The following is a 13820-nucleotide window of genomic DNA, read 5'->3' on the forward strand; positions in this document are numbered from 1 at the left end:
ATAAAATTCCTTAGAAATGAAAGAAGTATGTATTACGTTATAATAAAATCGCCTCAACAATTAATTACGCATATCGCCTTAGTCAAAGACGTAATATCTTACAAAATCCCGAAAATTTTTAGGATAATTTCCGTAAAAATTAGTTTATTTAAATTTTAATAAAATTCTCAAATAAACTATTTAAATTTGGTAAATGTAAATGCTCGCTCATTTTGTTTAAATCGTTTTTTGCATCTTAATAAATTTGATTTTGCCGAAAATATTTTCCAATATATATATATACACCTATCCGACAAGGTAACATAATACAACAAATGAATAAAATAAAATCTGAGCTAATCCAGCAAAATAAAATGAATGTGGGATATTTATTCCTATATTTAAATTTCCAAATTTCTAAGATATACATTTTACTAATAATAATAAATATTTCACAAATATGAGGGGTATCATAATCTATATATTATTTTAATTTTATAAGTTTCCTAATATCATACAATTTATTAATCAATAAATATAATATAATTCATAAAGTAAAATTAAATATAATAAGACGATAAATTCAAATGTTAGACTGTATCCATTCCAAAAACTTGCCAACGTCAGTATACACGCCTGGAAATCCCGGTTCCCCACAACCCACTCCCCAGCTGACAATTCCTGTCAATTTCCAATTTGTCCCAATTTTGCAAGCCATAGGACCTCCCGAATCTCCCTTTAAATAAACAAAAATGTTATTTTATAATTGAAATTTTTTTTAACTTGACACGAATCCTTTCTGCCGTCAGATACTCCAGCACATATCATATTGTCATCCACGATCCCCATGACATTTTGACACTTCGCTTTATTGACTACATTTAGACACACCTCACGCAGCCGATTAAACATAGGTAAAGATAAATCTACATTTTATTTATTTATTTAAATGAAGGAATGATGTTTACATATAATTCCAAATGGCCCGATTAATATTTTAGCCAAAAAAATATGGCTATTTAGTAACTAATCGAAGCATATTCTAATAAAATTTGAAAACTTTTCGTATCTCCCCATCCAGTTACATAACAGCCATATCCATCTTTGACTCTCTCTTCGGCACTGGGTAAGCATATGGGTTTGATCGCGTCGCCGTAATCCACTTTCCTTTCTAATTTTATTATACTAATATCGTTTTTGACAGTCGTAGCATAGTAATTAGGATGCTTGATTACAGATTTAGCAGGGATTTTTACGATGTTTGGATCTTTAAAATTATTACTCCCGAGGTATATAACTACGTCTTCCGAAGATCTTTTTAAAAAATTTTATTTTTAGCCCACTGATTATTTGCGACGAATTTCTCATTACAAAAAAACAGTAATATTTAAATGTTATACAATCTGAGTCTCATTTTTTCCCCCCTCTTCATAATTTGGGTATAAATTTATAGAATCTATAAGATTATGATTTTTAATTTAATACATGTTGACAGTGCAATGTGCGGCGGTCAATACAGTGTCCCGATTAATTAGAGACCCTCCACAAAATGGTTGTCCATAATATGTCAAAGCTACCTTTTTTAAATAATTAAAAAAAAAAAATATATAAATTCTAAATGTTTTTTTCTTCTTCCTATAAGCTTAAGCGAACTTGCCACGGCCAGGATAAAGGATTGGATTCCTGTCCCCCAAATATAGATTGACTTATTTTGGAACAGTCAGGAGCTGCGGGGACTTGTTTCGTAACGCCACACGTGACTTCTTGCTCGAAATGTCCATTGGCTGGAGTTGTTGGCTTTATAGGATCACATTGATTTGGTATTCTTATGGTTTGGGAAGCTTTCATATATTTTATAAATTAAAAGTTTCCCCCAATATTTGAAAGTATTATTCATTTATACCTGCAGAAAATTTCTCATCTATAGATTTCGCGAAATGGGTCACTCTTATAGACAAATAAAATAAGATGTAAATTTGATACATTTAAAATATTATAATAATTTTTTAAAGTTCAAATGTGTATATATATACTCTAGATATTATAACTTTTGCCAAAAAATTTAGCCCCAAAAAATGTGTAAAAGCAATATGTTCAAACATGACTTGATAAAATTGGCTTGTTAAAAGATCGATATCGTTATAATGCCAACATCGTATAGTGTATCATTACATATACCTTTCATATAAATATTTTTTTTTTAAATTAGTTGGAAATAGACTAGCAATATTGTATCCAATTTTATTCGTTGGTATTTAAATGGTAATGATCGATTTTATAGTAAAATCTAAATATAGTTGTATATTATCGTTCTTTCTCCATAATTTAGAATTATTAAAATTTTAATGGATTTTAAATATATATTTTTCATTTTAAACTAGATCACATATTAAAAAAATACGAATTTTAACGACCCAATTAGACACATTTTTGGTTGTATAAATTTTAATTAAGATAAAATTAAATCTAAACCCTCCAGCTCCAAACAAAGGCTGTATGGGCCTCTAAATATCGAAAAATAGGGCATATTGGGTGTTGTACATTTTATAATTTTGGATATCTTTGGGATTTAATTTTTTTAGAATATATTTCAGAGACCTGTAGGCCCGGCCCTAAGCCCGGACCGGATAACCGGGCCAGGCCTGAAAATTTTTTTTAAAAAATACCCGGGCCGGGCCGTAAAATTTTTTTAAAAAAATTCATACAACATGAATTATTATATTCGTCAATTAGATATGGTTAAAATGATTATATATAGTTATGATTAATATAATGTTGGGTGGAAAGTTAACACTAGCTAACGTTCATAGTATCTATTACATAATATAATTAATAGTTTTCCTGCCTTGGAATAAATACGCAAAGGATAATAGGTAATAAATACATTATTATAAATATAATCAGTTTTTTTTTTATAAATACAATTAATATAGTATATTCTCAAAATATTATTTACACAAATTTTTTATAGTATCAATTTGTAATATACTAAATATCTGTTTAGAATAATAAAAAAAAATATAATATATAATATAGTGTTGTTAAACGACACAGTATTTTATCCAGAAAAATATTACTCAAACCTCAAAATTTTGTTCATAGAAGGAGCAAAGGTCTAGATATATAGTTTAAAAATTTCAAGGCTTACTCAATATTTTTCTGGCGAAAATATTGAGTTAGCCGTTTTTAAATCGGCTCAAAACGAGCCGTTTTTTTAAATGATAATACTACCGAATGGGTGAATTTTTTGTATATACCAGGTCGAATATAATTTTAAGAAATTCCGAGCCAGGCCCTAAAAAAATTTTATTTTTAAATATCCGGGCCGGCCGGGTCGTAAAAAATTTATGGAAAAAAAATCCGGGCCGGGCCGTGCAGGTCTCTGGTAATGATAGACTTTAAAGTGAAATAATTTTAAATATTGTTAAAATATTATAAATGTCGAAAACCCCGAAATGGAAAAACAAAAATCATAAAATTATATCGGTAGTTTTTTCTTCAAATTATTTTTTAAATCAGATCATTTTTTTATTTTTTAAAAAAATAAAGACGGAGTATATGGTGATAGGAGGAGATGAAGAAACAGAGAGTATTGATATAAATGAATGGCAGATATGGGCAATTGAAAGCTGCAAATATTTGGGCTTCACTATACAAACAAACGGCACGATAGAGAAAGAGATAAAGAGTAAAATTAATCAAGGGTGGTTGAAGTGGAGATCTTTATCTGGAGTGCTCTTTGACAAAAGAATCCCACACAAATTGAAGAGAAAAATTTGCAGTTCCATAGTACAACCAACTATTCTATATAATTCGGAAACATGGCCAATTAAAGAATCAGACGAGAGAAGTCTACAAACTATGGAGATGAGAATGCTGAGGATGATTGTTGGGGTAATAAGAAAGGATGTAAAGTACAAGAATACTATGAGGTTAACTTATTGTAGGCCTTTGGCTATATTAGATTTTTATAAAAATAATTTTCGGTTTTCACTTCTCTTTTTTTTTATTAAAAAAACTTTTTCAAATTTTTCCTTATAAATGATATGTTAGCGCGCTACCGCTATCACTTGTCAAAAAAGTAGCCCGCTATTAGCTACTTTTTGTGAAATATATTTATCTTATTTTTTGCTTATAATAGTATTATAATACATAAAAATCAACAGTTATATATAAATATTTATAATATGATAAGTTTTGATTATAAAAAAAAATTTATATGTAAAAATAGCTATAATTTATGTAATAAAAATAACTATTTTTGGTAATATTCATTTTTTTATTTATTTTGTTGCATTAAAATCATTTCTATACTATCATTCCCAAGTCTAGAGCGACGATCAGAAAATATAAGTTTCGCCTAACTAAATTTTTCTCTCTTCTTGATCTCTAATAGCTATTCTATTCTCTATGTGATTTTTTTTCTAAAGAACATTCACTAATAGACACTAGTAGTTTCTATTTTAATAAATGTTTTCTGGCTCTAATTTTCCTGCCTGTATTTTCAACAGTTGATACTTTTTTTGTATTTTAAAGTCTATAAATTTTGAAAGGAGTAGTAGACCCCCTTTTAAAATTTATAAATACCCATTATAGATGAGCTCTGTCTATCCTAAAAATAAGAAAAATTATCAAAATTACTCATTAGAGTATTTTTAAAATTATCAATGACAGTCGTTTTTGTGGTTGTCTAGGGGTATCTTTGTTTGGCATAAGACCATTCAGCTTTACCATGAAACTATCAGGGGTATCTTTGTTTGGCATAAGACTATTCAGCTTTACCATGAAACTATCATGTTGATCTTTAACATCATCGGAATTGATATATGGCCAGTTTAGTTTAAAATTGGGATGAATCATTTATTTTATTTGTAAGTACATATTATGTCTGGCATTCCATTATCCTTCTGAGGGCGAATGCTACAGGTGTTCTTTTGAAGCCTTAGGGTCTGATCAATGGCCTGTGATTCCCAAATAAGCTCGAAAAATATTAATATCAGATCAATTTATAAATATAAATAGACAGGATATCTCTGATAACTCTGCTATTATCGCATCTTCAAAGTCTGCTATCTTAATCATTAGTGTCTGGTGACATAAAATTGTTATACCAGGGGATAGAGCTTAAATCATCAGGATAAATGATGGATTATCAACCAAGGGACTGAACTGTATCAATTATAAAATCGACAAAGACTTTATGAGCCAGTATCTGAGATATATTGACATGTGCAATATTATTAATCAATTTAGCTTGAATTGAATTGGTCTTTTTGGGTGTGGTCTCCCCTATACTAAAATTATTACGATGTTTTTCCTCTTTAAAACTGTTAGCATGAACATTCTTATACAATAAATACGATTAAAAATTTAAAAATGAGAAATTAACTCTTAGGTATTTTTGAGGTTGGATACTAGAATTATTTGAGGATATATTTTTTTTTTTACATTTTAAACAAATAAATTTGTAGCCAACTTTTGTTTATTTTTCAAATTTTGGAAATGGAAAATGTGTATTATTGTCATCAAGATCATTTTTTTCTTCTTCCAGAATACCTTCCATTTCCTTAATAGCATCAATGTCTGACTCACTTACATCAATTTGGCTAATCCATTTGCGACGACATTTTAAATAATTTACACCAGCTGATTTAGGTTGAAAATATAAATTTCAAAATTTAATAATAGATCCAATGACATATATAATACCTAGACTGACGATTCATTCATTAAAATGCGTTTTCAAGTGTCGTTAAAAGCAAATCAGCTGGACCCGCCATTTTGGTAACACGTATAGTATTTATTCTCATGTTAAAAAGTACTATTAAATTGATAACTTGCTTCCTTATCGATGATCCGGTAATTCTTTAATAAAGTTTGCATCAGATATAGGAATAAATTAGGCTCTCGTTTAAAATTTTAACAATGATTAGTGTAACTAAGATGGCGTCTCCAGCCGATTTGCATTGATGTACACATTTAATGAATGAATCGTCAGTTTAGTTATTATATATGTCATTAAATAAATCAGAAAAATTATAATTAAATTTTCATGTTTATAGTTATATTCATTTGATTTTTAAAATAAAATAAAGAAGCGCCCTAAATAAATTAATAATTGGGAAAATCACACTCTATTAGCTATCACTACCAAAAAAGATAGCGTGCTACAGTATCGCGCTATTTTGACAACTCGGTATTTTACATATTTTTTGGGGAGAGGGGTGTGTAGGGAAAATTTTTATAATAGCTTTAAATGATAGCGAGAACAGGCAAATTCCCATCCCCATTGGTGAGGTGGCTGAAAAGAAGATATCCTTGTTTGTTAGAAATAATTATTTTCAACATTATTTTAATTTCTTTATTTCTACTTAAGACTATAATTAAAAAAACATATATTTGATAATATATCCATTTTATGATGGTATGAATTATAAAATTGTACTATTTAATATATAAAATTATATTTAGATTTTTTAAAATAAATATGAGAGCCTCTAGATTTTCTGGCAATAAGCTTCTACGATATGGACTATCTATATGATTTTGCAGATAACGTATTTTGCAAAATTATCTTTGTCTTTTGTAAAATATTTCCATATAAAACTTTGGGTGTTCCTTTCTATTTTTATAAAAAAACTTTAAAATACTATAAATCTATATTTAAAAAAAGATTGGATTACATCCGGTGCAAAATTTTTTAGAAGAAAGTGATAGTACTGTATTTGTATTTGTACTGGTAGCTATTTTATTTAATCATGTTTATTTCTAGGTTTGCTCACATTCTAATTAATGGTAAAATTAATATAGCCAATATATCCCTCCCATAATCAAATTTTTTATTTAATCGGGCATGGGCTTTTTACCTCTCTTTTTATTTTCCCATGGGCGTTTAAGTAAGGGGCTTTGCCTCTTGCGCTCACAGGTAACTGCGGCCTGCCCGAAAAACGTGGATGGTCCTATTTATTTAATTATTTCCCATTCTTTTATCCCAGTTAGATGGGCCCTTATGAGAGAACCAAGCGTTGCTATTATATGACATTTTATGGGTAGTGCGCTTAATATCACGTATCACGTATATTTAAAAAAAATAAATAAAATCTATGGGGTATTGTGCATTTGCATTGTTTTTAGAAAATATTATAATAATGTAAAATAAATATACATAATATAAAATAACAAGAAAAAGAAAAAGAAAAAGAAAAGAAACCGGATCGGGTTCTTTACGAGTATCGGCCCTATCCGATATTTTCGCAAAAAGTTAAATATCGGAGCCGATTCAATCCGATATTTAATATCGGCACAGCCCTACTTATATTTTATTTCCATGATTAGGCTTTTCAAAATATTATGAAAGAATATTATTCTATTATTAATGTAAATGTTTAAAATAATGATATATTAATTCATCTTTTTACCTATGCTTATTAAGCTTGAACTGCTGGATATTGAGGTTATTTGCGTTGGGAAATAATTTACATTTACAAAGTGTAGACTTGGTACTATTAATTTTTTTATCTTTATTGGTTTAAAATATATCAAATTGGGGCCAAGGAGAGTTAAATCATCTTCATCCGAAGAAATAAGTACTGTGGACATAATATTCTTAAAATAAATTATAAGAATAATAATATTATTATTAACATTTACTTTGAATTTTGATTGATTATTAATTTCGACAGAAAATTTAACAACGAGAATTTAAAATAAAAAAGTGGTTGATATGAATTAAAACTCGGCTTAAATTATTAATATTAAAAATAAAAAAATAAATAAAACTTAAAATATAATTTTCTTTTTGTTGATATTTTTTAAGAAAAAATATAAAGTAACGTGTAACTTTGTGCGTTACTGTTACCGTTACTCGTTACTTCAAGAAGAAGGTAACGAAGCACTAGTTAATAATAATGAAAATATCTTTATTGAATAAAAGAAATTCTTCCATTTTATATTACACCATAATTTAGTTATCATTTAATTGTGCTAAATGGTAGGGGGATAAATATAATAAAATTTTTATTATATTGTTTCCAAAATATTATCTCTACTTACTAAAAAAAATATAATCGGTATATATATAATTGAATAGCTACATATAGCATAAAGGCCTTCTTTCCAAAATAAAATATAAAATAAGTTTTACAAAAATAAGAATAAGAATTAGTGATCTATTTAGGGGAGACTGGGGTTAGGTAAACCGTGGGGCTTGGCAAATCATTTAATATTATTTTAAAATTATAAACACTAGAAGGTTAAAATTTTATCCTAATATAGATTTTATTAGTTTACATCTATAGACAAAAAAACTTTTGAAATGATTAATTATTAAAAATTTTATTTATTAAAAATTTTATTTAAGAAATAAAATTTTGATGAAATTTTGTAAAGATTTTTACATGACAGAATTTTAATTTTTATTAAAATATATATTCATTTATATATAAATTAAATTTTATAGCAAAGTTTAAACACTCTTCTATAATTTGGGAAAGTTTTATGAATATTTATTATGTCTATATAGTATTTCAATCATGATTAGTAAATTTAGAGCTAGCGGGGCTTGCTAAACCATACATGTCAATCCATTTCAATAATTTTTTTTAGCAATTATTACATTATTCGATATGGTGCAAAAATATAAATCCAAAAAAATTAATATATGAGAATCATTTAATATTGATAATTATTTAGAAGTATATAAAAATTTAATGAATTAATATTATAATTGTAATTAGGCTATTAGGGTATATGAAAATTGTAAATCAACAAGGAAGACTAGCCAACTTACAGGTAAATTTATCTACATTATCTGTCTTATTTTTAAGATATAATCACAATAATTTTATGTAATTTTTAAACAATATAATCAATTTTTAGCAATATTTGATAATAGAAATTATGTAAAATCGAAGGCTTACCATCCCTTGCACTGCAAGTTCTCCCGTGGACGACAACCTCGTCATAAATCTATCAATAACATTTTACTAGCCGCCCTCAAAAAGTTAATATCCCATCTACCCTAACCAGTGGGTCTTTCAAACGAATACGCCATACGCCCGGATGGTATTTCTCTCATACCCTGGTCTAATGGTCTTCCACCAACATGGGATTACACTTGCTTTGATTTTGCAGCCAAGTCTAACCTCTCATTTTCTGCTATCGAAAAGGCAGAAATCCTTAAAAAAAATAAATACGCTGGCCTCGCCAACACTTTGTTCATTCCTATCGTTACCAATACCCCAGGCATGTTTGGAAACGAGGCCCTCAATTTCATCAAAATCATAGGAAAAAAAATGAGACAGATCTCAGGGGACCCCAATGAAGGATTTTAACTTCGCCAGCAGATTTCCCTGGAAATTTGCCGGTCTAATTTTTTAAGTATTCACTCTTCTCTTGGATGATATATACCCCCCTTTTTTTTAAATATATATATTTTTTTTATAGTCCTTTTTAATGTCTTCATAGATTATATATATATTATATATTTATTTTTTTTATATTTAATTATTAATATATCCATTTTAATATATATTTATAAATGATCTTATATTTTAGATTGATTACAATTTAGATGAAATATAGTATTATTGTATTAATTTTATGTAATTCTTAAACAATAACATCAATTTTTAGCAATATTTAATAATAGAAATTATGTAAATATTTTTATTAAATGTAATTTATAAATGATCTTATATTTTAGATTGATTACAATTTAGATGAAGTATAGTATTATTGTATTAAATTTATGTAATTCTTAAACATTAAAATTAAATTTTAGCAATATTTAATAATAGAGAATATGCTAATAAAATCTAAATGGTAATGGTAAAGAGATTATCATTTTTAAATTTTATGTTCTTAAATGTTAAACTTATAATTAAATAATTATATATTTTACTTGACATTTTTATTTTAGCTATTCCTAGATCAAACTTTATGAGATATTATAAGAGATATCAAGAAAGTGGCATACTTACTAGTGTACGACGAAATAATAAAAAGAGGATATTCACAGAAGAAGAAGAGGGAGAATAACTAAATATCTGATTCAATCTAGCCAAATTTTTTATGGCCTTTCAATTAAAAAGGTATAGTTTATTCTTCATTATTTTATATTGTTTTTTAGATAAAAATATTAGCCTACCAAATGGCAGTAAATATGAAGAAAAAATTTCCTAAATCTTGGAAGGACAATTCAATGGCTGGCCATGACTGGTATTTAGGATTTATGTCAATAAATCTTTATGATATTCCATCAGTTATTAAGGATGTCTTGCCTTTAGCAGCATCACCTCTCAATATATCAAATGGTTTTAAAGCATGTGGAATATATCCACTGAATACAGATATATTCAATAAAGAAGATTATGTGGCCTCAGTTTATGGAGATTCTATATGTGAACTTCCAAAAAGCCCATTATTAGAATCAAGCTCAGTATCTTTGGTATTAAAAGATATTTTAAATACTAATAGAAACTTAGATATATGTAATGATACTCCATCTACGTCTTATGTTCATTTAGATAATATTCTTGGACCATCGTGCAATTTATCAATATCCTTGCCTCATCCCAAAAAGGAAAGAGTCAAGAGAGTTAAAAGGAGAGCAGAGATATTTACATCATCTCCTTATAAAAAGAAATTAATTGAGAAAGAAAAGAAAATAATGGAAAAAGAAAATATTAACAAGAGAAAAATAGTGAAAAAAATTATTCACAAAGATATTTGTGTTTGTTGTAAGCTGGAATATATCAAACATCATAATGGTGAAGAGTGGTACCAGTGCAGAATGTGCCACGTATGGGCACATGGTACATGTGCTAATTTTGATAAATTTTTTATATGTCCAAAATGTGTATTAAATTAACCAAAATTAAGTTTCAATTTTTATATATAATTAGCTTCAATTTATATGTATTATGATATTTTTAACAATAAAAGAATAAAATTATAGTATATGTATCATTATTAATAAAAATACATTTCAATTTATTATAGCCTAAAAAACCATTGGTTTAGGAAGCCCCTTGAAGTGGTTTGCCTCACCCCGCTATTGGGGCTTGTTGGGCAAATTTACGACTTTTACAAAAAATAAAATTTAAAAAAAATGATTATCTTCTAGAATTTTTTTATAAGGCACCTTTATAGAGTATAGTTTTAGGTATCCAATCATATATTGTTTTTTATATTATCTAAAAAAAACCAGGAGCTATAAACAATTTTGTAAAAATCGGTTCACCTAACCCCAGTCTCCCCTACTCAAAATAAACGATATATGTTATACGGCGTCTAGTTTCTATAAATAAATCAAATATTTTTATTTTACATTTAAAAATTTAACATAAAATTGATAAATTTAGATGTATTTAAAAAATATTATAAGGCTCGACCCGACCCCGCCCGAATTTTCTTAAAAAATATATATGCCCGAATCAGGATCGGCTTGCGTGCCTGACTTACTTTTGCAGATCTTTACTGAGAATATAGAAATAATAAAAATAAAGGTAAAGTTAAAGCTCATTTATTCAAATACACAAAATACTAAAAGGTTAATACAATTAATAGTTTAATTTACATTATTCAACAGATTAGTTCAAGGTTTTGTCAAATAAAATTAGATTTTTTCCACCCAACTCCTTTCACATGGAAAATCCAATTTTGTAAAAATGATTATTTGCAATATTAATCATTAGTACTTATTTTTAACCTTGCATTCAAAAAATAATTTATTTAAAAAAAAACTTTTATAACTTTATCCAATTATACGTGATAATACAAGCCTTTTGAATTTTATAAAAATGTAAAATAAATATAATGGCCCAACCAAATATATTTTTAAACTTTTGAATGTTTTAAAAATTTTGGAAATAAGTTTTGGACACCACCTAAATTATAATTATGTTAAAAAAACATATCCAATTATTAAGCGCCACCTTACTGATTAATATTTATAAAATTATGTTTTTTTAATATAATTTATTTTTTATACATTTTAACACCAAAGTTTTTTATAAGAACAAATTTATTTAAAGTATTTTTTATTTATAAAAATTTATCAATAATAAATGAAAATCTCTTATTAAGTGAAAAAGAAATTTTCTACTTGTAATACACCATAATTACGATATCCATTTAATTTCTATAATAAAATACGAATAACTAGATAAGTTTTATAAGTCGAATAAAAAAAAATATGTTCCAATGTAATATGGATTCTTCAGATATAATTATTGTAAAATTTTACTTAATTTTTTTTCCCTAATTTTTATTCTCCTAACATTAAATTAGACATTTGCCATAATCAAATGAAGGATTTTGTTTTTCAATCTTTTCTTTCTTTCTTTCTTTCTTTCTTTCTTTCTTTCTTTCTTTCTTTCTTTCTTTCTTTCTTTCTTTCTTTCTTTCTTTCTTTCTTTCTTTCTTTCTTTCTTTCTTTCTTTTTCTTTTCGAAGTTAATACATCTGTTTAAGAGGAATTATTTACATTATGAGAATTATAACAATAAGAACGTCTAAATTATTTATTAAAATTTTTAAACTTAATTCTTTAAATAGATGCTTCCCCCAACTAATTCAGTCATTTTAGTATTTATTTAAAATAATGTCAAAAATAGTAATCATATTTATTTGAATAAAATTTGAAGCTTTCACTAAAATGTTAAAGCAAAACTCACCCAAATTTTAGAATATTTTAATCAAGGTCTTAATCAAAAATGACTGTAGAAGATTAACATAAGTATCTGGAAATCAATAGAAATTTAGCAATAATAATAATAATATGTTTTCTAGTCTTAAACTTTCATCAAAATGATAAAACCCAAAAGTAAAGTTTTAAGATTGAAAATAGGCCCTGGTAAATTAACAACAATATCTGGAAATACTTGATTTTTAAAGCAAAAAATGGTATAGTGAAAATTAGAGATCTGTTAAAGTAGGCCGGCCCGGCTCGAACCCCGCCTGGCCCCAAAGGGCTGGGTTGACTGGAGCTGGTCTAACATTTTTTAAAATCCGGGCTTGGAAATTTTTTTAAATATATCTAAATTTATCAATTATATATTGAATTTTTTGTGTAAAATAAAAAATATTTGATTTCGTTTATAGAATAGACGCCACATAACATATATCTTTTATTTTGAGTTATAAAAATGAATTTCTATATTTATATATTCAGGCCGGTAAATATTTTAAAAAAATTTCGGGTTCGGGCCGGAGTCGGCTAAAACATTTTTAAAAAAATTTGGGCCGGGCCGGGCTTGAAAAATTAAGCCCGATGCAGATCATTAGTGTAAATATTAATATTTGGTGATTCAAATGTATAAAATATCTTTCCTATGCAATAAATTTATAAATATAATCAAAGTAAGGAAATCCAGGATCAGGGCTATCAAGCATAACTAACACCGACCTTTCTTATTACTGAGTTAAATAATAATTTTACTTGCTTAACTATTCTATTGTGTAAACTTTTGATTATATAATATGCCAAATTTCATCAAATTTTTTTGGAACCAAATAAAATTTAATTCAAAATTATTAAATAAATCAAATTTATATAATTTTTATTCACAATAAATATATATAAACATTGAATATAATATAAGAATGTTAATATAATATAAATTTTTTAAATTAATATTTTGAGATTTGGCCTTTAGCTAATCTAACATAGGCCATAATACTAATCTTCAACAATGCACTCTTTGGGCTAGCTGACAATAGTCCCAAAGAATATTGCTCCAATTTATATCAATTAAGACTATCTTCATCTTTGCGAGCTAAAAATTAAATAATGTTTTTTTAAAACAATATATTTCATGCTCTTGATAGATTTCCAAATAG

General features: G+C 26.7%; 1 protein-coding gene across 1 annotated transcript; it reads right to left on the reverse strand.

Annotated features, from left to right (window-relative positions):
• Positions 1-562: 562 nt before the first annotated feature.
• On the reverse strand, positions 563-1827 carry LOC135930785 (trypsin 3A1-like). Its single transcript, XM_065467576.1, has 5 exons — positions 1633-1827; positions 1465-1556; positions 1040-1293; positions 763-905; positions 563-715 (listed from the first exon to the last, which is right to left on the reverse strand). The coding sequence occupies exons 1-5, from the start codon at positions 1825-1827 to the stop codon at positions 563-565; spliced, it is 837 nt and encodes a 278-aa protein (XP_065323648.1).
• Between the last annotated feature and the right edge of the window lie 11993 nt (positions 1828-13820).

The sequence above is a fragment of the Gordionus sp. m RMFG-2023 genome, chromosome 1 (assembly GCF_954871325.1).
Source record: "Gordionus sp. m RMFG-2023 chromosome 1, tfGorSpeb1-WG-v2, whole genome shotgun sequence".
Lineage (NCBI taxonomy): Eukaryota > Metazoa > Nematomorpha > Gordioida > Chordodea > Parachordodidae > Gordionus > Gordionus sp. m RMFG-2023.

What these genes read in the sequence shown, in the direction of transcription:
- LOC135930785 (XM_065467576.1), bottom strand. Translation starts at nt 1,827, where the DNA reads ATGAAAGCTTCCCAAACCATAAGAATACCAAATCAATGTGATCCTATA. An exon ending in GCACATTGCACTGTCAACAT is followed by an intron (nt 1,294 to 1,464) that starts GTATTAAATTAA and finishes TTTTTTAAAAAG; the next exon opens with ATCTTCGGAAGACGTAGTTA. An exon ending in GCAGAAAGGATTCGTGTCAA is followed by an intron (nt 716 to 762) that starts GTTAAAAAAAAT and finishes GTTTATTTAAAG; the next exon opens with GGAGATTCGGGAGGTCCTAT.